At 45.9% G+C, this 25,995-nt stretch overlaps 1 protein-coding gene and 1 long non-coding RNA gene across 2 annotated transcripts in view; one reads left to right on the top strand and one right to left on the bottom strand.

Annotated features, from left to right (window-relative positions):
* Positions 1 to 3,306: 3,306 nt before the first annotated feature.
* Positions 3,307 to 25,995, bottom strand: part of ABCC6 (ATP binding cassette subfamily C member 6) — a 55,790-nt gene continuing 33,101 nt past the window's right edge. The window contains exons 21-31 of the mRNA XM_027117285.1: positions 24,845 to 24,965; positions 23,027 to 23,234; positions 15,231 to 15,541; positions 12,925 to 13,124; positions 10,516 to 10,642; positions 9,313 to 9,414; positions 8,302 to 8,448; positions 6,261 to 6,419; positions 6,000 to 6,166; positions 3,955 to 4,149; positions 3,307 to 3,639 (exon numbers count right to left, since the gene is read on the bottom strand). Of these exons, the coding sequence (XP_026973086.1) occupies positions 3,531 to 3,639; positions 3,955 to 4,149; positions 6,000 to 6,166; positions 6,261 to 6,419; positions 8,302 to 8,448; positions 9,313 to 9,414; positions 10,516 to 10,642; positions 12,925 to 13,124; positions 15,231 to 15,541; positions 23,027 to 23,234; positions 24,845 to 24,965 (1,846 nt within the window). The 3' untranslated portion in view covers positions 3,307 to 3,530. The remainder of the gene's footprint in view (positions 3,640 to 3,954; positions 4,150 to 5,999; positions 6,167 to 6,260; positions 6,420 to 8,301; positions 8,449 to 9,312; positions 9,415 to 10,515; positions 10,643 to 12,924; positions 13,125 to 15,230; positions 15,542 to 23,026; positions 23,235 to 24,844; positions 24,966 to 25,995) is intronic.
* Positions 8,990 to 10,151, top strand: LOC113626161 (uncharacterized). Its single transcript, XR_003435063.1, has 3 exons — positions 8,990 to 9,265; positions 9,373 to 9,463; positions 9,550 to 10,151. It is a non-coding gene; the product is annotated as an uncharacterized LOC113626161 (long non-coding RNA).

Below are 25,995 nucleotides of genomic sequence, written 5' to 3'. Positions count from 1 at the left end.
CCCAGGAGACCTGGCTCTTCTCATCTCCCTTTTGGAATTGAACTGTGTGCTGGGCGAGGGCTTGTGCCCGGAGAGGCCCTTCCCTGGTGTGGGCTGTGGCTTGTGCATCTGTTCAGACATGATGCTCCCTGGAGCTCATGCATGAGGGTGAAGTAGCAGTTCTCAGTCCTGGCTGCACGTTGGAATCATTTGGGCTGGAGACCACACCAGTGGTTGTGAGGGCAGGGGGAGGTGGGTGTGGTTACAAAATGGCAATTTGAGGGGTCCACATGGAGACGGAAGCAGTCAGCATCCCGACTGTGGTGGTGGATGCAGGAACCTGTACGTATGATGCAATTACATAGAAGTAAACACACACACACCCAGTGAGTACAAGTAAAACTGGGGAATCTGAACAGGATCGGTGGATTGTACCAATGTCAATTTCCTGATTGTGATATTGAGCTGTCGCCTTTTAAGATGTTACTGTTGGTTTCTCAGGTGAATTCTACCAAACATACAAAGAAGACTCACACCCATCCTTCTCAAACTCTTGCAAAAATTTGAAGAGGAGGGAACACTCCCAAAGATATTCAATGAAGCCACCATCACCCTGATACCAAAACCAGACAAAAAGACCACCAAAAAGGAAAATTACAGGCCAATATCTTTGATGCATATAGATGCAAAAATTCTCAACAAAACATTAGCAAACCAAATCCAGCAACACATAAAAAAGATCATACATCACAACCAAGTGGGATTCGACAAAGTGGGATTCGACAAAGTGGGATTCACCCAAGTTCACAAGGACGGTTCAACATATGTAAATCAATGTGATAGGCCATGTAAACAAAAGAAAAGGCAAAACCACATGGTCATCTCAATAGATGCAGAAAAAGCATTTGACAAAATTCAACATCCATTCATGAGAAAAACTCTTACCAAAGTGCATATAGAGGGAACATGTCTCAAGATAATAAAAGCCATTTATGACAAACCCACAGCCAATATAATACTCAATGATGAAAAGCTGAAAGCCTTCCTGCTAAAATCTGGAACAAGACAAGGATGCCCACTCTCACCTCTTCAACATAGTATTGGAAGTCCTATCCACAGCAATCAGACAAGAAAAAGAAATTAAAAGGTACCTACATTGGAAGGGAGGAGGTAAAACTCATTATATGCAGATGATATGGTATATAGAAAACCCTAAAGACTGCACACAAAACTGCTAGAGTTGATAAATTCAGCAAGGTAGTAGGATACAAGATTCACATACAGAAATCAGTTGCATTTCTTTACACCAAAATGAAATATTAGAAAGGGAATGTTAAAAAAAAAAAACTTTTAAAATCACAACCCCAAAAATAAAATACTTAGAAATAAACCTCACCAAGGAGGTGAAAGACTTATATGCCGAGAACTATAAAACATTAAAGGAAATTAAAGATGATTCAAAGAAATGGAAAGATATCCCATGCTCTTGGATTGGAAGAATTAATATTGTTCAAATGGCCATACCACCCAAAGCAATCTGTAGATTTAATGCGATCCCTATCAAATTACCCATGACATTTTTCACAGAACTAGAAAAAAGTAATCCTCAAATTCATATGAAACCATAAAAGACCCAGAATTGCCAAGGCAACCCTGAAGAAAAAGAAAAAAGCAGAAGGCATAATTGTCCCAGACATCAGACAATACTACAAGGCTACAGTAATCAATATGGTACTGGCACAAAAACAGGCATATGGATCAATGGAACAGAATAGAGAGCCCAGAAATAAACCCACACACCTACAGCCAATTAATCTTCAACAAAGGAGGTAAGAGTATACAATGGGAAAAAGAGTGTCTTCAGCAAGTGGTATTGGGAAAGTTGGATAGTTGCATGTAAGTCAATGAAGTTAGAACACATCCTCTCACCATGTACAAAAATAAAATGGCTTAAAGACTTAAACGTTAAGACATGACACCATAAAACTTATAGAAGAGAACATAGGCGAAACATTCTCTGACATAAATCGTACCTATGTCTTCTTAGGTCAGTCTCCCAAGGCAATAAAAATGAAAACAAAAATGAACAAATGGGACCTAATCAATTTACAAGCTTTTGCACAGCAAAGGAAACCATAAGCAAAAGGAGAAGACAACCTACAGAATGAAGAAAACATTTGCAAATGCTGCAGCCAACAAGGGCTTAATTTCCAAAATAAACAAACAGCTCATTCAACTCAACAACAAAAAACCCCAAAACAACCCAATCCAAATATGGGCAGAAGACCTAAATAGACATTTCTCCAGAGAAGTAATACAAATGGCCAATAGGCACATGAAAAGATGCTCAACATTGCTAAATATTAGAGAAATGGAAATCAAAATGCGGTACCACCTCACACCAGTCAGAATGGCCATCATTAAAAAGTCTACAAATAACAAATGCTGGAGAGGATGTGGAGAAAAGGGAACCTTCCTACACTGTTGGTGGGAATGTAAGTTGGTGCAGCCGCTGTGGAAACAGTATGGAGGTTCCTCAGAAAACTAAAAATAAAATTACCATATGATCCAGCAGTCCCACTCCTGAGTATATATCTGGACAAAACTATAATTCAAAAAGATACATGTACCCCTATGTTCATAGCAGCACTATTCACAATAGCCAAGACATGGAAACAACCTAAATGTCCATCGACAGATAAATGGATAAAAAAAGATGTGGTACATATATACAATGGAATATTACTCAGCCATAACAAAGAATGAAATAATGCCATTTGCGTCAACATGGATGCAACTAGAGATTATCATCCTAAGTGAAGTAAGTCAGAAGAGAAAGATACCATATGGTATCACTTATATGTGGAATCTAAAGTATGACACACATGAACCCATCTATGAAACAGCATCATGGACATAGAGAACAGACTCTGCCAAGGGGGAGGGATGGAGCGGGAGGTTGGGGTGAGCAGATGTAAGCTTTTATATATGGAATGGATAAACAACAAGGTCCTGCTGTAGAGCACAGGGAACTATATTCCATATCGTATGATAAACCATAGTGGAAAAGAATATTTTTAAAAAGAATGTATATATATATATATGTATGACTGAATCACTTTGCTGTACAGCAGTAATTATCACATTGTCAATCAACTATACTTCAAAAATAAAAACGATGTTCTTATTGGGGAAAAGTAGTAGAGGGTACACAAGTAGTTTTCTGGATTATTTTTTACTGCTTGTCAATCTACAATCATCTCAAAATAAAAGGTTACTCTGTAAAAGGTACACATTGGGCAGCCAGGGCAGAGAGCTGCTGTCGACTTTGGCTCCAGGGTAGATGGGGTTGGATGAGCCCTGATCAGGCCGACCTGTGGGTTGCTGTGTCCTCTTGGGTCTGGGGTGATCGGGCATTTTCTCCTCCCAGAGAGCAGAGAGGGGTCTAGACTCAATTCCATGGGGCCACTGATGACCCCGGGTCACTGTGTCTCCAGGGCCTGGCAGACTCTCCGGGTTGGTGGGGTGGGAGGAGGATCCAGCGGCTGGGCTCAGACCAGGCCTGACTCCTGCGCCAGCCTGTAAAACAGGCCCCTCTGGGCCAGCAGCTGTGCTGGGCTGCCGCTCTCTGCCACCTGTCCCTCGTCCATGACCAGCACCCTGCAAGGGAGAGGGACACAGCCAGCTCTTTGGACCCCAGCCCAGGGCCTTGGCCGCTCTGAATGCCCAGTGTGTCTGCTCTAAGCAAGTCTGGCCTTCCACGCGGCCTACTGACCCCGACAGCCCAGTTGGAAGCATCTGCTGGGCATGTGTCTTCGGGCTTATCCTTCCCCTGTGGGCATCAGTCTTGCCACCTGTACAGCGGGCACTTCATAATCTATTCCAGTGCCCTTCCAGCTCTAAACCCTGATGCCTTCCTCTGCCTGCAGGGGTGCCCTGGGGGCCAGCTGGGAGGGGTGGGGTGTGGGGGCCTACCTGGCACAGTCCAGCACGGAGCGCAGGCGGTGGGCGATGAGTAGTACCGTGCACTGCGCAAACCAGCTCCCCAGGGCGGCCTGCATCTGGCGCTCTGTCCCCGGGTCCACAGCAGCCGTGGCCTCATCCAGGATGAGGATCTGGGTTTTCCGGAGAAGGGCACGTGCCAGACACAGGAGCTGCTTCTGGCCTAGGCTGGGAATGAGTGGGACAGGCCAGATGTTTGCACATCAGGACTGACCTGCAGGGGGTGCCCACAAATGTGTCCTCATGGCAGCTGCGGGAGTGGGGGATGTGTGCCTGTGTGTCCCCAGACGTGGGTCCCTAGTCTACAGAGCTGGTAGGAATCCCCATCCTGCCATTTTTGAGCAGAGTGACATTAGGCAAGTCATTGAAACCCTCTGGGCCTCAGTTTCCCCATCTGTGCAATGGCTATCTCTGTTTCTATTCTGTGGTCTTCACTATGTGCCAGACACATCCTATATGCTTATGTATATTAACTCATAAAGACCACAAAGGTAGGTATTGTGTCAATGAGTCCTTCCACACTGGGTTGTGAGTATAAGACAAATCATATAAAAGCCATGCATGTCACAGAGTAAACCCTTCTTTTACTCCAGTTACAGATGAGAAAGTTGAGAGTCAAGGTCACACAGTCAGTGAGCCCCCAGAGCCTGGAGACTCAAGGGTGTTTGGGGCTGTTTCCTGCCATGTTCAGCTTCCTCAGAGTAAACCCTTTAGGGAACCAGGACCTACTACGGCCATGTGGGTGTCAGGTGCCTGGGCTTTGCTCCAGACTCACCACTTATGGGGTAGGTGAGTTGGCAACTCTCAAGCCTCAGATTCCAATTCTGTGAAATGGGATTAGTGAAAGTGCAGCTTTGAGGATTAAAATGAATATTGAAATGAATATTTCTTACATGCCAGGCACTGTTGCAACAACTTTACACATAGCACTCATTTAATCCTTGCACAGATAGGCAGGTTCTAACTATTATTCCCATTTTACAGATAAGGAAACTGAGGCACTGAAGATTAAGCAACCTGCCCAAGATCCTACAACTATGTCTATGCTCCTGGCTACCAAGCCCTGCTGCCCTTCTAGTGCCATTACCACCCACGGTCCCTCACCCTAACATCTTCTGGGTCAGGTGGGTTTTAGAATCCAGAATGTCTTGACTTTTAAAAAGGCACACACCTGTACATCTGTGTTCACAGCAGCACTATTCACAATAGCCAAAAGGTAGAAACAACCCAAGCGTCCATCAATGGATGAACGGATAAGAAAAATGTGGTCTATCCATACAATGGAATATTATTCAGCCTTAAAACTGGAGGAAATTCTGGCACATGTTACATCATGGATGAACACGGAGGACATTATGCTGTGTGAGATAAGCCAGTCACAAAAAGACAAATACTATAATATTCCACCTAAATGAAGTACCTAGAGAAACAAAGTGAAATGGGGGCTGGTGGGAGGGAAGAATAAAGAATTGTTGTTTAATGGCTACAGAATTTCGGTTTCACAAAATGAAAAAGTTCTGGAGGTTTATTGCACAATGATGTGAATGTACTGAACACTATGGAATTGGACACTAAAAAATGGTTAAGATGCTATGTGTATTTTACTACGATTTCTTAAAGCTTTTAAAGGCGTACACCCTATGTTACTTGACGACCCCAGTGAGCGTGGGGTTAGCACCCAATATCAAACACAGTATCTTTGCAGCAAAATAAATGCTGAGTGAGATAAATACAGACCAGAAGTAGCCTCGTGTCAGTAGAGGTTGAGTTTTGCCACCAAATAAACTTAGAAACAAATTTAGGAAAAAGAAAAAATATCTCTTGATATTCAGAGATTGTGTTGGAGTTTGGAACGGCTGATGAGGGATGGAATTTGTACTGTGATTAGGAATAGAATGGGGTTGATCATCCTATGTGGGGAGGTGACTTCCAGGGCATATTACCCTGGGGGGGACCTTGGCCACACCTGCCTCTCCCCCAGCATCTCACAGGGTTTGGCTGGGGTGCGGCGACCCTACCTCAGGTTGTCGCCTTGGTCGGCACACTCATAGTGCAGCTGGCCGGGCAGGCTGGCCACCGCGGCTCTGAGCTGCACCGTCTCCAGGGCCGCCCAGATGGCTTCGTCTGAGTGCTCGTGTAGCATGTCGAGGTTCATTCGCAGAGAGCCGGGGAACAGGATGGGGTCCTGGCCGGAAGGGACAGTGGGTCAGAGCTGGGCCAGCCATGCCTCCCACCTATCCCCCTCCCCCCACCTCTGCCCACCCCTCCCCAGGCCTCACCTGGGGGATGATGGTGATCCTGGACCGAAGTGTGTGCAGCCCCACTTGGGCGATGGGGACCCCGTCGATCCAGATCCCGCCCTCAGCCGCCTCTAGGAGCCGCAGCAGGCCCCCAGCCAGGGAGGACTTTCCTGCCCCTGTCCTGCCGACGATGCCCACCTGCCGGGGGATGGGGGAGTAAGGCCCATTCTGACCAGGCCCGGCCAGAAGGCAGGCCATAGCCCACAGGGTTCCTGGGCATGTCTTTGCTAGATGTTTCCCCTGCACCCAAGACCCATCCATCTATCCATCATCCTTTGAGCATCCATCCTTCCATCTGTCCATCTGTCCACCTGTCCATATATCCATTCATCAATCCATCCAACCTTCTGTCTGTGCATTCTTCTCTATCTTCCCCTCATCCTGATACACCTCTCCCATCTTTTCATCCACTTCCCCACCCTTCCTCCTATTCCTTCATCCTTCCCCTTCCTTTCATCCATACCCTCATCCTTCCCTCTGTCCTTCATCCTTCCTTCCACAAACCATCCTTCCATCCATATTCCTATCCTGCCTTCCATCTCTCATCCTTTCTTCCACTCCATCCTATCCATCCATTCATCCTTCCATCCATGCCTCTTTCTTCTTTCCATCCAGCCCCCAATCCCAGCCATCCATCCTTCATCCTTCCATCTATCTGCCCATCTTTCTATCCATCCCCCATCCTTCCTTGACACTTGGTGGGGGTTCAACACTCTTTGTTTAATAAGTGAACGAAGCATGTGTGTCGCCCACTGTATGACAGGCACTCTTTTAGGCACCAGGAATACAGAAATTAAGGAGTCCTTGCTCCAAAGGGCTCACCATCTGGTCTTGGAAACAGTGCACCTGAGTAAACTTGAATACAGTGTGATGAACAAGCACTCTCTATAACCAGGCTCTGGCCTGCAGCAATGGAGGTAAGCATGGAGGTGCTGCTGTTCATGTTGCCTGGGATGGAGGTTGATGGGGTAATCAGAGAAGGCTTCATGGAGGAGAAGATACTTGAGTGGAATCTTGAAGGATGACTAGGAGTTCAGGGAGGGGGAAGATGCCGGGTGAACCACACCAACTGCTAGCCTGTAAGCTCCTCGAGGGCAGCACCATGTACCCACCTGGCCCAGAGGCTGCTGCTCCACAAATGTTGGCTAAGCCCTGGCAGGGCAATGAATGAAGTGGAGAAAGGGCCTTGAATGCCAAGCTCAGGAGTTTAGGCTTTACCAGAAGGAAGCTGGGAGAGAGAGGAAGGTCTGGAGCAGGGAAATGACGTGCTCAAATCAAGATCACAGGAGAATAGATTGGAGGGGGTGAAACAGGAAGCTGAGGGCCTGGAGCAGTGGAGGGGAGGGCAGGGAGGAAGTGTCACCAGGTGGGGAGGGCAGAGAAGGATTCAATGAAGCAGCCTGACTAATCATCTGTAAATGAGGTGATATTAGGTGTGTTGTCAGAGTGAAAATGCAAATAATAATGAATAAAAGCATTGGTGAGCACTTCTGTAGCATTTGCTATGTGCCAGGCACTGTTCCAGGCAGTTTCTATGTATTAACCCAGGTAAACTTCTCAACAACTCTATGAGGTTGACATTATTATTCCCACTTTACAGATGGGAAACTGAGACCAAGGCATGCAGTGACTTGTCCAAGGTCAGGCACGGCAAAGCAAGGAACTGAGCCCATGCAAACTGGATAAGTATGTGGAACATTCAGCACCTCACCCAGCACATAGTAGGTGCTCAACTAATGATAGAGAAAGAAGAAAGAAGTTGGGGTGATGCCTCCTCATCTGGGACACCAAGGTGGGTGGGTTTCACCAAGATGGAAGCAGGTTTGGGGAAGATGATAAGTTCCCTTTAGGGCGTGGTGGGTCTGAAGACTGGGGGACCTGAGGTGCGGACGTGGAGCAGGCAGCCGGTGCTCAGGACCTGGACTCTGGGTGATGCCCAGCCTGGCCACGGCCCTGAGGCCTCTCCAGCCGCCCTGTGGCCTGGCCACCACGAGGAGGAAGTTGTAGGTGAGCCGCTCACCTTCTCTCCTGCGTGGATCTTGAAGGACACTCCCCGCACGGCCAGCGGGAGCTCGGGTCGGTATCTCAACCCAAAGTCCCGGAACTCGATCTGCCCCCCACGAGGCCAGGGGGGCCGGGCCGCACAGGTGGCCGGCCTCCAGGGTGCCTAGGGCAGGAGGGGACATTGGGTCAGAGGAGCCTTTCTCCAGGCTTCTCACAAAAGGGCCTGCCTCTCTGACCCTCAGTTTCCTCTTCTGTAAAGTGGGCTTATTTACTGCTACTTTACAGGGTTGTTATGGGGTATGGAATGCAGCAAGGCTAAAAACAAATAATATTTGGTATAGTGAAAATAAAAAAATAATGATGTTGGCTACTCTTTATCTATTTTTGTTATTAGCCATTATTAATTTTCAAATATTCTCTCTTTCGCTAGTAGAGGTAGACACTCTCCTTTTAGGGAAAAGGGCAAGTCTGTGCAGTGGGGAGACCAGTGCTGCCATTTGCTATTCCTGTGACCTTGAACAGGTCACTCCACTCCCTTGAGCCTTGGTTTCCCCATCTGTGAAATGGGGCTAATTAGAGTGTGGACATGTATTGAGTGTTTGCAGTGTGCCAGACACTGTATGAAGTCCTTTATTGTGGGATGACCTCCTAGTACACCCAGCACCGTTACGTTGCTGCTATGTTTCTCTACTGTTCCTGCTATTCTGTTTCAGTAGTGCTATCGTGTTACTGTTGTGCTGCTGTCATGTTTCTATAATGTTGCTACCAAGCTGCTGTTATGTTACTGTCATGTTGCTGTTACTCCTGGTCCCCTGTCACTCAGAGTGCCCTGCCTTGCCATTCAGAGGAACCAGGATTTGACCTCGTCTCAGACCCTACCCTCTTAACCATTCCTGCCACCTTGGCTGTGACTGCAGTCTGCAGTGGTGGGGGCTCTAAAGCCGGTGGCAGATGTCAACATGGGTCCATCGTCCTCTGCTGTAAGTCCTGGATGGTGCCCGCTCCCCCTCCATCTCTTGCCCATCACCTCCTTGGGCGTCTGGGCGTAGTCCTTCAATCGTTCCACCGACACGATGCTGCTCTCCAGGTCTGTCCAGCTGCGAACAGCCCACTGCAGCGTCTGGGTCACCTGGTTCGAGAAGACACCTCAGGACAGCTTCAGCAAGGCCACCCCACAGGTGAGGCAGGGGCTGGGAGGCGGGACCCGGAGCAGACGAGGGGGCAGAATTTGGCTGTAGCCACAAGGATCCCTCTTTTCCTTTAGTTGAACTGGAGTATATGGACCAGAAAGGAGCCCTCGGACATCAGCTTATCCAACCCTTCTTGAAACAGGTAGGGAGACAGGACCAGAGAAGGTGTGTGGCCCTCTCAAGGACACCCAGCAGGATCCAGCCCAAAGACTTCCATTCAGAGAGGTTTCCCTCCACTTAACACTGATTTCCCACTTGGTACCACACCAAGCTCCTCCCCAGAGTCTGCTCGCCCTGCCCCCACCCCTTCCCAACCTCATTTCCCTCCAGTTTTGTCCTCACACTCTCTCCAGCCACACCGCTTTCTTGTTGTTCCTCTAACACACCAGTCGCACCCCTCCCGCCATCGCAGGGCCTTTCCTCCTGCTGTTCCCTCCACCAGGACTGCTCCTGCCCTATTCCCCCACTTCCTTTAGGCCACAGATCTCAAGCCCCCTTCTCAGAGAGGTCTTCTGGGCCATGCAAAAGAAAAGCACCCTGCCCCCAATCATGTTCCCTCCTGTTACTTGCTTTAGCCTTAAGCTTAGTTGCCTCAACTGTAAAATGAGGACAGTAATAGTACCCCTGGTGGGCTTGTGGGCAGGATTAAATGAGCTAATATTTATAAAGCTCTTAGAACAATGTCTCATTCATAATGAATGCTATTTACATATATGTATATATATATATTTTTTCCTTTACAGATGTCATAACCTGACATTAAATATTGTTATTAATAGTTAACAAAACGTTAACAATGCACTGGAAATGGACTCTGTCTACTTTATCTCAATGAGTCTTTATAGTGTCTGAAGTGAAGGGATTACTGCCCATTTTTCAGAGGAGCACAGCGAGGCTCCAAGGTCCAGCCTAGGCTCTTGCAGAGCCGTGTCTTCCTCACTGGTTGGTAGTTTGGACTCAGGTCCTTGAAGGTCCCACTGGCAGAGGTCTGTGTCCATTCTGCCCGCACCCCAGAGCCCAGATTGGGGTGTCGGAAGTACCTGCAGGGCGGCTGAGACAGAGAAGCCCACGAGGCCGGGGCTGAGGTGGGCCTTGCTCAGGACTGCGCACAGGGCGGCCGCAAACACCAGCCCATTCCCCACGAGCTCCAGGTTGGAAGCGAGCCACCTGCGAGGGGACAGGTAAGAGTGGGGTCAGTGGGGCCTCTCTGTGCTACCTGCCTCCCTGGGCACAAGGCCTGGACAGCATGCCGGCTCGAGTGCCCATGGGGTCCCGGCAATGGTCTCCTCCACACCCAGGCCCCACAGTAGGTGCTCAAGTAAGCTCTGCTGTGCTGCCACTTTTCTGTCCCCAGGCTATGCCAAGCCATGTCCCCTGTGTTCCCCCTGCCTGAATCCGACCTCCTTCTTCACATGGCCAACATCTTACCCTCACACAGCCAGCTCAAGCCTCACCTCCTCAGAGAGCCCTCAGGACGACTCCTCCCTTTTATCACTCTGTATAGCTAAACTAGTTAATCAGTCCTTGACTGTCGGCCTCCATCAGCAGGCTCATGAGGGCAGCAACTTTGTCTTTTTTTTTAATTAACTAATTAATTAATATTTCATTTTTGGCTGCATTGGGTCTTCATTGCTGTGCGTGGGCTTCCTCTAGTTGCAGCGTGTGGGGGCCACTCCTCGTTGAGATGCGCGGGCTTATTGCGGTGGCTTCTCTTGTCGCGGAGCATGGGCTGTAGGCGTGCGGGCTTCAGTAGTTGTGGCACGTGGGCTTCAGTAGTTTTGGCTCGTGGACTCTAGAGTGCAGACTCAGTAGTTGTGGCACATGGGCTTAGTTGGTCCGCGTCATGTGGGATCTTCCCGGCCCAGGGCTCGAACCTGTGTCACCTGCACTGGCATGTGGATTCTTAACTACTGCACCAGCAGGGAAGTCCATCAACTTTGTCTTGTTCATGGCTCTGTCCCCAGGACCCAGCACAGGACTGAGCACGTAGTAGGTTCTCAACAAATACATATTGAATGGATGAGGAAATTGAATTCCTACTTCTTTTTCCTTTTATTGAATTCCTACTTGACCATTCATTCATGCATTCATTCAGCAGATATGTATTCAGCACCTACTGTGTGCCATGCATGCTGGAGATGCTGGGGACACAGCCACAAACCAAACAGATAAAAATCCCTGTCTTCAGGGAACTCTGGGCTTCACTGCATATAACACCTAGTCCTCTTAACAACCCCACGATGGGAGGACTGTTGTCCCCATTGGACAGATGAGGACACCAGAAGGGTTAGGTACTTGCCCAAGTCCACAAACATAACAAACACTGGGATTTGAAGCCACATCTGCCTGACTGAGGGTCTGCCACTTCCTAGATGGCTGACCTTGGGGGAGTCCCTTCACTTCTCCGAACCCCAGTTTACCCATCTGTGGGATGAAGTAACGTCTGGCTCATTATAGTTGTGAGGATTAAATGAGATACACCCATCGTATATGGCGCAGAAATCATTGACCCTTCCACAAAGTAGGTGCTTTGTAAATGTTTGTAAGGTCCCTCCTCCCTAGGCTAGGACCCCAGGAAGGGGCAGGGCAGGTCACCCAGAAGGCATATGGCATTGAGACACTGCCCACAGCTGCAGGGCCTCATAGCCCCAGCTGGCTGGAGATCTGGGCAGAAAGAAGGAAGGAACTGACATTTATTGAATTCACACCCACTGTGTGCTTGACCCTCTCCACACTCTGGCACCAGACTGACTGGATTCAAATCCTCACTCCACCATGTATTTGCAGTGTGGCCCTGGGCAAGTTCCTAAATCTCTCTGTGCCTAAGATTCATCATCTATAAAAGGGTCTCTGCCTGGTGGAGTTGTTAATAGGATTAAATAAATTAATCCACAGAGGATGCTGAGGACTGTGCTGGGCATGTGGTAAGCACATTACAAGGATTAGCTGTGAGTGTATTTGTTTAATCTCAGTAGCCACTCCATGAGTGCAAACTCACTTTGACAAATGAGGCTCAGAGAGGTTATGTGACTTGCCCAAGATCATCCAGCTAGTAAGTTGCAGAGCTGGGATTTGCACCTGTGTCTGTCTGTGCTCAAAACTTGTGTTCTTATTCTCGCTTAGTACCGAAAGGAGGCCGAGGATGCTTATGTAGCTCCTTTGTCACCAAGGCAACAGAGGCTGGTCTAGTGGCCTGGCAACAGAGGCTTCTTCCCTTTTGCTGACACCTGTACTTCCTGCCCATCTGTGGTTGGGGATCCCTCAGGCCAAGGTCCATCTGCTCACACTGTGAGCCATGTGCACCCATGGGGTCTAGGCTCTGCTTTACCCTCGACTCGCTGTGTGACCTTGAGCAGGCCACGTGACCTCTCTGACCATACAGTATGACCTTAGGTCTCATCCTCTGGGGACACAGAAGGATTATAGGTTCTTCTCTGCCCCCTTCCTACCTGTCAGCCACCAGCCGCGGGAAACTGACTCTCTGGCTTTCATCCATGTGTGCGTCGTTCTGAGCCACAAAGCAGCCCTGGACCCGGAAGGCCCTGACCACTGCTCCGCCCTGGAATGTCTCGGCCACATGGGAACACACGGATGAGTACCTGGCTGATTCCAGGCGTCTGAGCTGGCATGAGCTGGCCACATACAGGCTCTGAAGTGGGACAGTGGGGAGCAGAGAGGTCACAAACACAGAGAGACAGTTTGAGAAGCATAGGGAGCTCTGTTACCAGCTTGCTGTGTGACCTTGGGTCAGTGGCTTCTCTTCTCTGGGCTCCAATTTCCTTGTAGAATCAGAGTTCCATGGGTCTTTTTAAAAATCACCTGAGAATCTTCAAAAACTCCCAATGCCTCACCCCCGAACTATTGAATCAGAATCTCTGGTGGCATCAACCTCTCTGGTGGCATCACCTTGGCCTTGGAATTTTTAAAAAGCCTTCGAGTGATTCTCATGTACGGCCAGGATGGAGTCTGGTCTATTTACTATAGACCTAGTCTATAGTAAATATCTCATTCTCAGCTCTAAGGCCAACTGCTTCACTTAGGGCCAGTCATTGTGGGAACAAAGCCACAAAGGGCAAGGAAGGCAGCTTGACAAGTCAAATTCATTCACTTAACTCGAAGGTTACATGCCAGGTGCTGTGAACACCATGACGCACAAACAATATATATCGTTATTTGGTTTGAGGTTGGAAGCTGTGTGCGGCTGGCAGGCAGGAAAGAACCTGCATTTGCTGATCACCCAGGCTGCATGCCAGGCGCTTTCCAAATACAGTTGACCCTCGAACAACATGGGCTTGAACTGCACAGGTCCACTTATTTGTGGATACTTTTCAATAGTAAATACTACAGTGCTACGTTCTGCACTTGGTTGAATCTGTGGCTATGGAGGAACTGTGTATGCAGAGGGCCAGCTATAACTTCTAAGCAGATTTTTAATTGCAAGGAGGGTCAGTGCCCCTAATCCCCACATCGTTCAAGGGTCAACTGCAGTATTCAGTCATTGTGAGGTGGGCATTAGGGTCGTTCACAGTTTATAGGTAAGAACACCAGAGGCTCAGAGGGATTAAGCAGCTGGTCTAAGCCTCTATAGCAAGCAAGTGGCAGGACCTGGATTCAAACACATCTCTGTCCGACTCCAAAGCTCTAGAGAAGCAGTTCCTCCCCCAGGTCAAGAGGCTATAGAAAAGACTTGGGATAGTTGTGGAGGGCAGCGATGGCCATGGTTTTTGTCTGGCTACCATGTTTTGTTTTGTTTTTTCTACTTCTGATTTTTGTCTGGCTACCATGGTTTCTTCTACTTCTGATTTCCTTGGTGGGGATGGGGGGTTGGCGGTCAATCATGAGACCTGATCATGGAGGTAGTCACATGACACAGCCCTGCTAGGCAGAGTAAACTATTCCTTTGGTCACAGTGATGAGCTCAGGGATGACACATGCCTCATGAAAGGCCAATCAGAATCTTCCCTGGGATGGATGTGTGAATGCTGAGCCGGAGAAAAGTTGCTTTGTGTCGGGGGTTGCTGAGGTGGGAGGCTGTGAGTATAGGGTTGCAAGGGGGCCATCAGACCTGCCCCCTAGAAAAGGAGTGTGTGCAAAGTTAGGCCAAGCAGAGCTGAGCCAGTGATTCTTAAATATTAGCATGGATCAGAATTACCTGGAAGGTTCATTAAAACCCAGATTTCTGGGCCGCAGCTCCATAGTATCTGAGTCAGTAGGTCTTGAATGGGGCCTGAGAATGTGCATTTCTAACTAGTTCCCAGGTGAAACTGATGCTGCTGGTCTGATACCACACTTCAAGAACCACTGAGGGAAGATATGGAAAGAGTGACAGCGTCCTAGTAAGAGCTGACCCCCTGCACCCTGGGAGCATAAGCCATTAATTCTGTTCTTGTGTTTAAGCTAATTTAAGTTGGTCTCTGGTTCTGGCAACTGAAAGAGTCGAGCCTAATACAATGGTCTTTGAGAGCTTGCAATGCCTTCTTGGTTTCCAGATCACTGAGGAAGAGATAGCTGATTTCAGCAACAGCAGCAGGATAAACTGTTAGACGTTAAGAACTTTGATGTGAACATTTGGGAGACAGAGATGAGAGTAAGTGTTAGAAACAGACTGTGGTGTCTCTGTCTCTGAGAATTCTTCTAGGGGCAGCTCCTAGATGTCCAGCTGGGCAGAACCTCTTACACTGAGTCCTGCCCAGAGACAGGGGACTGGTGGAGGTGACCTCGGCTGGCCCCAGGAGCCTCTCCAACCTCCCCTTACCTGAAACCCAGCATAGAAGAGCAGCAGTGGCACGATGGCCACGACAGCCAGCGGGGTGGTCACTGTCACCACCAGGCCAACCTCCAGGAGTCCGAAGGCATACATCAGTAGAGACCGGAATTTGTCTGGGATGTCCACGTCTACTATGTCTGTCTCTTTGGAGAAGCGGTTCAGCAGGTTCCCAATGGGCGTCCGCTCAAAAAAGCCAATAGGAGACTGTGCTACGTCCCACAGGAGCCCCCGGAAGAGCAGGCTGGATGCCCGGATCCCTCCTAGGAGCACTGTGGCCATGGAGGCAAAGAGCCCGATTGCTGGGGAGAGAGAAGGGGTCAAGGCATAAGGGCTGGAGACCCCCATCACCCTGTGGTGGCTATGTTATGAACTGGCCACCCTGATTTATCCTTTGATGGGACCACCATGCAGTGGGTTAAATAGTGTCTCCCCCCAAATTCATGTCCACCAGGAACCTCAGAATGTGACCTTATTTGGAAAGACAGCTTTTGGGGCTTCCCTGATGGCACAGTGGTTGAGAGTCCACCTGCCGATGCAGGGGACACGGGTTCGTGCCCCGGTCTGGGAAGATCCCACATGCTGCGGAGCGGCTGGGCCCGTGAGCCATGGCCGCTGAGCCTGCGCGTCCGGAGCCTGTGCTCCGCAACGGGAGAGGCCACGCGTACCGCAAAAAAAAAAAAAAAAAAAAAAGAGGGCATTTGAAGATGTTATTAGTGAAAGAGCTTGAGGTGAAATCCTGGATTTAGGGCGGCTTCTAAATCTGATGACTAGTGTCCTTATAAGAAGAGGAGAGGACACACAGAGACACAGAGAAGAAGATGATGTGAAGACGGAGACAGAGACTGGAGTGATACACCACAAGCCCAGGAATGCCAAGGATGGCTGGCAACCAGCAGAAGCTAGGAGAAAGGCATGGGACAGTTTCTCCTTCAGAGCCTCCAAGAGGGACCAATTTTTGCTGACACCTTGATTTTGGACTTCTGGCTTCAGAACTGTGAGAGAATAAAAATTTCTGTTGTTCTAAGCTACCAAGTTTGTGGTAATCCGTTTTATGGCAGCCCTAGGAAACTAATACACCCCCTTCCTCCCAATGCCAATCTGTGTGCTTGGAACGGAGCTAACTTCACTCTCTGTTTCTGGGGTGGGGAAAATTTCATCCCTAGCCAATCCGAACCATTGCAGTTGGCTCGGGGTGAACACATGACCCAAGTCAGGCCAATGAGACCTGGGACTCTGCTGGGACTTCTGGGAAGAGGTACTCACTTTGTGGGATACTATGTTAGCACCAGGGGAAGTAGCCTGCCTGGACAGGAAGCTATCATAGAGGAAGAAAATGAAGCTAATCTTCCAGTATTTGCTGGACCCGTGGATCCAGCCATACCTCAAGCTAGTTACCTATGGATTCCAGTCCACAAGCCAATAAATTCTCTTGTTGCTTAAGCTAGTCTGAGACATATAGTTTTAAATAGTTAGTATATTATACCTGTATAGTTTGTAGCTATATTAACCTCAAATAGAGCAGACTTTAGAGTAAGAAAAGTTATCAGGGATAAAGAGGGGCATTACATAATGATAAAGGGGTCAGTTACTCAAGAAGACTTAACAATCCTTAATGTGTATTGCCTAACAAAAGGGCATCAAAATATGTGAGGCAAAAACTGATAGAACTGCAAGGAGAAATAAATGAATCCATTATCATAGCTGGAGATTTCAACACCCCTCTATCAGAAAAGGCAGAAAATCCAGCAGGGAGAAAATCAGTAAGGACAGAGATGAACTCAACAACACCATCAATCAACTGGATATAATGGACATAAACAGACCACTTCATCTAACAGCAGCAGAACACAAATTCCTAAGCTCACATGAAACATTCACTAAGATAGACCACAATTCTGGACTATAGAATACACCTTAACAAATTTAAAAGAAGAGAAATTATACAATGTCTGTTCTTAGACCACAGTGGAATTATACTAGAAATAACAAATACCTGGAAAATCCCCAATACTTGAATATTAACACATTTCTAAGTAACACGTGGGTCAAAGAAGAAACCTCATGAGCAATTTTAAAATATTTTGAACTAAATGAAAATAAAAACACAACTTATCAAATTTTGGGCATGTAATAAAAGCAGTACTTAGAGGGAAATGTTTAGCACTGAATAAATATATATTAGAAAAAAGAAAGCTCTAAAATCCATCGTCTAAGCTTCTACTTTAGGAAACTAGAAAAAGAAGAGAAGATTGAATCCAAAGTGAGCAGAAGAAAAGAAACAATAAAAATTACAGTAGAAATCAGTGAAATTGAAAACAGGAAATCAATGAAACCAAAGCCTAGTTCTTTGAAAAGATCAGAAAATTGATAAGCTTCTAGCCAGGCTAAGAAGAAAGAGAGAAGACACAAATTACTAATATCTGAAAAAATTTTAAAAGGGACATCACTACAGATCCCATGGATATTAAAAGTATAAAAAAGGAATACCACAAACAACTCTCTGCCCATAAATTTGAAAACCTAGGAGAAATGGACCAGTTCCTTGATAGACGCAATCTACTAAAACTTATGCAAGAAGAAATAGACAATCTGAATAGGCCTATAACTATTAAAGAAATTGAATTGACAATTAATAACTTTCCAAAACAGGAACTGCCAGTCCCAGATGAGTTCACTAACAAATATTTAAGGAGAAATTATACCAATTCCCTACACTCTCTTTCAGAGGGTTGAAGCTGAGGGAATACTTTCTAACTTATTCTATGAGGGCAACATTTCCTAATACCAAAATCAGACAGACAGTACAAGAAAACTGTATAGACCAATATCTCTCAAGAACGTACATGTAAAAATCTTCAACAAAATATTAGCAAATTAAATCCAACAATGTATGAAAAGAATCATACATCATGAACAGGTGGAATTTACCCCAGATATGCAAGGCTGCTTCAACATTTGAAAATTTGGGACTTCCCTGGTGGTCCAGTTGTTAAGACTCCGTGCTCCCAATGCAGGGGGGCCGGGTTTGATCCCTGGTCAGGGAACTAGATCCTGCATGCCACAACTAAAGATCCCGCCTGCGACAATGAAGATCTTGCACGTGGCAATGAAGATCCTGCGTGTGACAACTAAGACCCAGTGCAGCCAAATAAATAAATAAATATTTTAAAAATCTGAAAAATCAATTAATGTAATCTATCACATCAATAGGCTAAAAAAGAAAAATCACCTGATCATATCAATAGATGCAGAAAAAGATTAGACAACATCCAGTACCTATTCATGATAAAACAAATAAACAAAAACAACCCCCCCAAAACAAAACCCAAAACCTCTCTCAGTAAAATAGGAATCGAGAACTTCCTCAACTTGATAAAGAATATCTATTAAAAACCTAATGGTGAGAAGCTAACCTAATGGTGAGAAGCTTGGTGCTTTCCCAGTAAGATCTGGAACAAGGCAAGAATGTCCCCTCTTACCACTCTTCTTCAACACCCTGCTAGAAGTCCTAGTTAATGCAATAAGATAAGGAAATAAAAGGTATGCAGATTTCCAAGGAAGAAATAAAGCTGTATTTGTTTGCAGATCACATGATCATCTATGTAGAAAATCTAAAAGAACTGACCAAAAACTCCTGAAACTAATAAGCAATTATAGCAACATTCCAGGATGCAAGGTTAGTATGAAAAATTCAATCACTTTCCTATATGCCAGCAAAAAAAGGAAAGCCCACAACTAGAAATACAAACTGTACGAAAGGAAAAATCTCATTGGTAAAAGCAAATATACAGTAAAAGTGCTAAACCAACCACATATAACGCGAATAGGAAGATTAAAAGATGAAAGTCATAAAATCATCTATATCCACAATAAGTAGTTAAGGGATATACAAAACAAAAAGATGTAAAATATGATGTCAAAAACAGTAAATGTGGCAGGGAGAGGAAAAAAAAAAGCAAGGTTGTTAAATGCTTTCGAACTTAAGAGATCAACAACTTAAAAAACCCACACATATATGGATTGCTATATTTAAACCACATGCTAACCACAAACCAAAAACCTATAATAGACACACACACAAAAAAAGAGAAAGAAATTCAAAAATAACACCAAAGGTAGTCATCAAATCACATGGGAAGAGAACAAAAGAAGAAGAAAGGAACAGAAAAGAACTATAAAAATAACCCCAAAATAATGAACAAAATGGCAGTAAGTACATTAAATGTAATGGACTAAATGCTCCAATTAAAAGACATAGAGTGGCTGAGTGGATATAAAAAAAGACCCACATGTATGCTGCCTACAAGAGACTCATTTTAGACCTAAAGACACACAGAGATTGAAAGTGAGGGGATGGAAAAAGCTATTTCATGCAAATGGAAATGATTATAATAGATGACTATGAACAATTATATGCCAATAAAATGGACAACCTAGAAGAAATGGATAAATTCCTGGAAATGTACAACCTCCCAAGACTGAACAGGAAGAAATAGAAAATATGAACAGACCAATTACCAGGAATGAAATTGAATAAGTAATAAAAAAAAAAAAAAGTCCAGAACCAGATGGTCCAGACTCTTTAGAGACAAGTTAATACATATCCTTATCAAACTATTCAAAAAATTGCAGAGGAACGAACACTTCCAAAATCATTCTACAAGGCCAGCATCATCCAGATACCAAAATCAGACAAAGATAGAACAAAAAAAGAAAATTACAGGCCAACATCACTGGTGAACATAAATGCAAAAATTCTCAACAAAATATTCGCAAACCAAATTCAACAATACATTAAAAGGACCATACACCATGATCAAGTGGGATTTATCCCAGGGATGCAAAGATGGTTTAATATCCACAAAGCAAGCAATGTGATACACCACATTAACAAACTGAAGAGTAAAAATCACACAATCATCTCAATAGGTATGGAAAAACCATTTGACAAACTACAACATCCATTTATGATAAAAATTCTCAACAAAGCAGAGGGAATACACCTCAACATAATAAAGGCCATACACAACAAGCCCACAGCTAACATCATACACTGTGTTGAAAAGCTCAAAGCATTTACTCTAGGGTCAGGAACAAGACAAGGATGCCCATTATCACCATTTTTATTCAACATAATATTGGAAGTCTTAACCACAGCAATTAGACAAGAAAAAGAAATAAAAGGAGTCCAAATTGGAAAGGAAGAAGTAAAACTCACCATTTAGAGATGACATGATACTATACATAGAAAATCCTAAAGATGCCACCAAAAAACTACTAGAACCCAATAATGAATTCAGTAAAGTTGCAGAATACAAATTTAATATACAGAAATATGTTGCATTTCTATACACTAACAGTGAACTATTAGAAAGGAATTTAACAATCCCATTTACAGTTGCATCAAAAAGAATAAAATATCTCAGAATAAATCTAGCTAAGGAGGTAAAAGACCTTTACTTGGAAAACTGTAAGACACTGTTGAAAGAAACTGAAGATGACACAGATGGAAAGATATACCATACTCATGGATTGGAAGAATTAATATTGTTAAAATCCTCATACTACCCAAGGTAATCAACAGGTTCAATGCAATCCCTATCAAAATACCAATGGCATTTTTCACAGAATTAGAAAAAAATAATTCTAAAATTTGTATGGAAACACAGAAGATCCTGAATGGCCAAAACAATTTTGAGAAAGAAGAATAAAGCTGGAGGTATCACACTCCCTGATTTCAAACTATATTACGAAGTTACAGTCATCAAAACCATATGGTACTGGCACAAAAACAGACACACAGATCAATGGAACAGAATAGAGAGCCCAGAAATAAACCCACATTATATGGGCAATTAATCTACAAAAAAATATGCAAGAATATACAATGGGGAAAAGATACCCTCTTCAATATTACTCAGCCATAAAAAGGAAGGAAACTGGGTCATTTGTAGAGACATGGATGGACCTAGAGACTGTCATACAGAGTGAAGTAAGTCAGAAAGAGAAAAACAAATATCGTATATTAACACATATATGTGGAATCTAGAAAAATGGTACAGATGAACTGGTGTTTGCAAGGCAGAAATAGAGACACAGATGTAGAGAACAAACGTATGGACACCAAGAGGGGAAAGCGGGGGTGGGGGTGGGGGTGGGATGAATTGGGAGATTGGGATTGACATATATACACTAATATGTATAAAATAGATAACTAATAAGAACTTGCTGTATAGCACAGGGAACTCTACTTCACTGTACAGGAGAAACTAACACAACATTGTAAAACAACTATACCCCAATTAAAAAAAAAAAAGACATAAGGTTGGATTGGATTAAAAAAAAAAAGACAGCCTCTTCAATAAATGGTACTGGGAAACATGGACACTACATGCAAAAGAATCAAACTGGTACCTGCAAAAGAATCAAACTGGACTACTTTCTCATACCATATACAAAAATAAATTCAAAATGGATTAAAGGCTTAAACATAAGACCTGAAACCATAAAACTTTTAGAAGAAAACAGGCAGTATGCTCTTTGACATTGGCCTTAGTAATATTTTTTTGGATATGTTCCCTCAGAGACGGGGGAATGCGGGGAGGGGGAAATGGATGAAGGCCGTCAAAAGGTACAAACTTGCAGTTATAAGATAACTAAGCACTAGGAATGTAATGTGTAACATGATAAATATAATAAACACTGCTGTGTGCTATGTATGAAAGTTGTTAAGAGAGTAAATCCTAAGAGTTCTCATCACAAGGAAATGTTTTTTCTATTTCTTTAATTTCATATTTATATGAGATGACGGATGTTCACTAAACTCACTGTGGTCATCATTTCATGATGTATGTAAGCCAAATCATTATGCTCTACATCTTAAACTTACACAGTGCTGTAAGTCAACTATATCAACAAAACTGGGACGAAATATTATGGTATACAACTCAGGAAAAAAAGACTCTGTGGTATTGGTGAAAGAATAGACAACGAGATCAGTGAAACAGAGATGAATAGATGGAGAACAGAGAATTTTAGGGCAGTGAAACTATTCTGTATGATACTGTAACAGTGGATATATGTCATTATACATTTGTCCATCCCATGGAATGTACAACACCAAGAGTGAACCCTGATGAAAACTGCAGACTTTGGCTAACTAGGATGTGTGGATATAGGTTCATTTGTAACAAATGTACCACTCTGGTGGGGGGATGTTGGTAATGATGGAGGTTATAGATGAGTGGGGAAATCTCTGTACCTTCTGCTCAATTTTGCTGTGAATGTAAAACTGCTCTAAAAAAATAAATCTATTTTTTAAAAAGGAAGAGAAGATGGGAGGAGATGATGGTGGGGATGTGATGCAGGGCTCTACCTCCTATGGGGGATGGGGGTGGGGCAGTGGCAGAAGCATGGGATTGGGGTGGGGTGCTGGAAGTCACCAACAGTCGGACTTGGGGCTGTCCTCAGCTTGGGAGAGGGGCAGAGTCCAGTGGACCTGCTGCCCCACCTAAGTGCTCAGCTGCCCCAGCATCTGGAGGCCAAGATTCTGCCTTTGCTGATGAGGCTGGAAGAGACTCTGAGGCTTCTGTAAAAGTAGGGATGTGCCCTGTCCCCCACTTCCCCAGCCCCATCTTAAGGATGCAGGTCTGTGTTTGGACCCAGGACATTTGCACAGATGTTCAGGAAGGACAGGGTGAGCCAGGGAGGTGTGGGCGAAGGAGCCCTGAGAAACCCTCGGGTGGAGCTGGAGGATGGAGAGTGAGGAAAGCTGGCAGGGGTACCTTGGAGGCAGCCCAGGAGCCCAAAGACCCAGCCCCGCAGGGCTGCGTGAGTCTGCCGTCCGTCCACGGTGGGGTCATCTGCCCACAGGCTCAGCCAGTAGCCACGGCAGAAGGAGGCCACTTGCTGGCATAGGAAGAGGAAAAGTGCGTGGAGGCAGAGCGGGGTGCCCACAGCTCGTAGGTAGGTCAGGTACATGGTAGCCTTCACCTGTAGCACACGTAGGAGAGATGGGGGCAGAGAGACACCCCAGGGGGAGAGAGGAAAGGCCAGGTGGGGCTCCCACAACTTGCCAGTGGGGCAGATGGAACCACCATGCAGTACCTCCCACCTGGAGCATCCTCTCCCCTCCAGGCCTGCCCAGCCTCAGGACCCCCTTCCTCTATGGCTCCCAGATGGCAGTGGGAGCCTTAAAGGGGACAGGCTGTGGCACTTTCTGAGTTTGGAGTGATTTATTGAACACCTACTATGGGACCAGCATGTGTCTCCATCCTCATCATAATTCCCACCTGACAGATAGGGAAACTGAGGCACAGAGAGGTTAAGCCACTTGTTTAAAGTCTGGTTCCTACAAATCTGAAATTCTCCATGCAGCTGCAGCCAGAGTGAACTTCTGAAAACATCCACTTGCTGTTGAAAACATCTTGCTGTTGCTAACCTGCCCTGCACTTTCTCTTGCTCTGAGAAGAAATTCTAAACCTCTTGTACACTCTTTCACCTTACCGTCTACGCACTATCCACTGGTTTCATGGGATCCCTTTCTTTTCTCTGGCACCCTAAGCTCCTCACCTCAGAGTCTCTGCCCCTGCTGTTCCCTCTGCCTGGAATGCTCCTCCCCCTGCTCTTTCCATGGCTACTTCCTTCGCATCCTTCAGGGATGTCAAATGTCACTCCTCAGAGCATCCTATCCAAGCAGGTCCCTGATCCTTGGTCGGTCCCTGTCTCATCACTTTCTTTATTTTGTTTATAGCATTTATCACTACCTGATATCACCTTGCTTATTAGCATAATTGTTTTCTCACTCTCTCCCCTGCCCCCCACCACTAGCCTGCAAGGTCCACCAAGGCAGAAACTTTGTCTGGCACACAGTGGGGGTTCTGCAAATGTCTTCTGGATGGATGAGTAGGTGGATGGTTGAGTGGGCGAATGGGTGAGTAAATGGGTAGGTGGGTGGGTGGATGAATAAATGAGTGGGTCTGTAGGAGGGTGGGTGCGTAAATGAGCGGATGGATGGATGAATGGATGGATGGATGGATGGATGGCAGGGTGGCAGATGGGTGGATGGTTGTGTGAGATGGATAGAAGAGTGAGTAGATGGGTAGGTGGATGGATGGGTGAGTGGGATGGATGGGTGAATAGGTGGAAAGGTAAATGGATGGATGGATGAATGAGTAGGTACGTGGGTGAATGGGTGGGGGATGGGTGGACAGAGCAGCATAGGAGAGAAGAAGTAGTACAAGTTTCAGATTCAGACTGTCCTAGGTTTGAGTCCCAAGTTGGTCACTTGCTAGCTGTGAGAACACAAATGTCTAAACTCTTTAAGAACCCAGTTTCTTCATCTCTACAATGGAGCTATCACCATCTGATTTTAGGGTGGTTGTGGGCATTAAGAAGTATGAAGTATCTAGAATCTTACGTGGCACATAGTAGGTGTTCAATAAAGGTGAGTCGTCCCCCCAGCCCCATCCCCCCCCCAAGTGCTGTATCTCTTGGGAGGTCCTGAGTCCCCCCCAAGTGCTGTATCTCTTGGGAGGTCCTGAGTCCCCAGGGGCAGCAGCGGCAGTGGATGTGGAGAGGGGGAGGGAGCAGCGGGTGGTTACCCTGCCATATTGCATGCTGTCCTCTCCTTTTGGCTGTCCTGCCCCCTCAGGATCATCTAGGGGAACCCCTGTCTGGGCCTCTGAAGTGGCGCTGTCCTTCTCAGGGACTAACTTCATGGACCTGTCATTTAGAGGAAATGAGGACAAATCAGTGTCTCTCTTCGTGGGGTGTATATGCCCAACCCTCATGGCCACTGGAAGCCACTGAGCCACTCTCTCATTCATTCATTCAACTAACGTACTGAGCACCAACTAGGTGCCATGCCCCAGTTCTCCCTCTGTGGTGCCCAGCTAGATGCCACCTATCACCCCAGAGTCAGGCAAGCCTGTTCTTCCGACGCCATCTCATTGAATGAACTTATTTGCCAACTTTGGAACCTGGTTTTCATTTTGGTCTAAGCTTTGCTGCAATCATTTTGCACCTGCTGTTTATTCTCAGATTTGTTAGTCCAGGTTTGCAGGAAGTCAGCTTTGCACAATTCAGATGCTGAAGGTTTCTTGAGTGTTCCTTTTATCTGTGGCTGAGTAGGCTGACAACCGTAAATATGAATTACCATCTGCTAACTGTGAAACCATGGGCAGCTGACACTCTCTCTGTGCCTCAGTTTCCTCAGGTGTAAAATGGGGATAATCTATGTCTCTCTGGCTGCCTATCTGTCTATCAATCAATCTATTTATTCACCTATCCATCTTTGTGATATTGTGATTTATGTTAAGAAATATATACTTGGTCTTTGACCCCATCCCTGGCACAGAGTTCCTAAAACCCTTGTAAATTCCTAAGTGATAAGAGCCCTAGGAGCATCTTTTGTTCTACTGAGGTGACTCTGGGTGGGCTCCTGGATGGCTCCTGGTTGGGGGCTGGTCACCAGAAAGACTAAGCCATGACTAGAAGCTTGGAATTTTCAGCTCCACCCGCATTCTCCAGAGAGGGAAGAGGGGCTGGAAATGGAGTTAATAATGGATCATGCCCACACGAGGAAGCCTCCATAAAACTCCAACAGTACGGGATTCGGGGTGTTCCAGGTTAGTGGACACATCCACATACCCAGAGGTTGATACACCAAGCTCCATGGGGACAGAAGCTCCTGCATGTGGGACCCTCCCAGACCTCGTCCTGTGAATCTCCTCAGCTGGCTGTTCTGTCTCCT

This window comes from Aethalodelphis obliquidens, unplaced genomic scaffold, assembly GCF_003676395.1.
Source record: "Aethalodelphis obliquidens isolate GAN/ISIS:26980383/991018 unplaced genomic scaffold, ASM367639v1 scaffold18, whole genome shotgun sequence".
NCBI lineage: Eukaryota > Metazoa > Chordata > Mammalia > Artiodactyla > Delphinidae > Aethalodelphis > Aethalodelphis obliquidens.
Note: the sequence above shows the minus strand (reverse complement) of the source record. Positions and strands in the feature narration are given on the sequence as shown.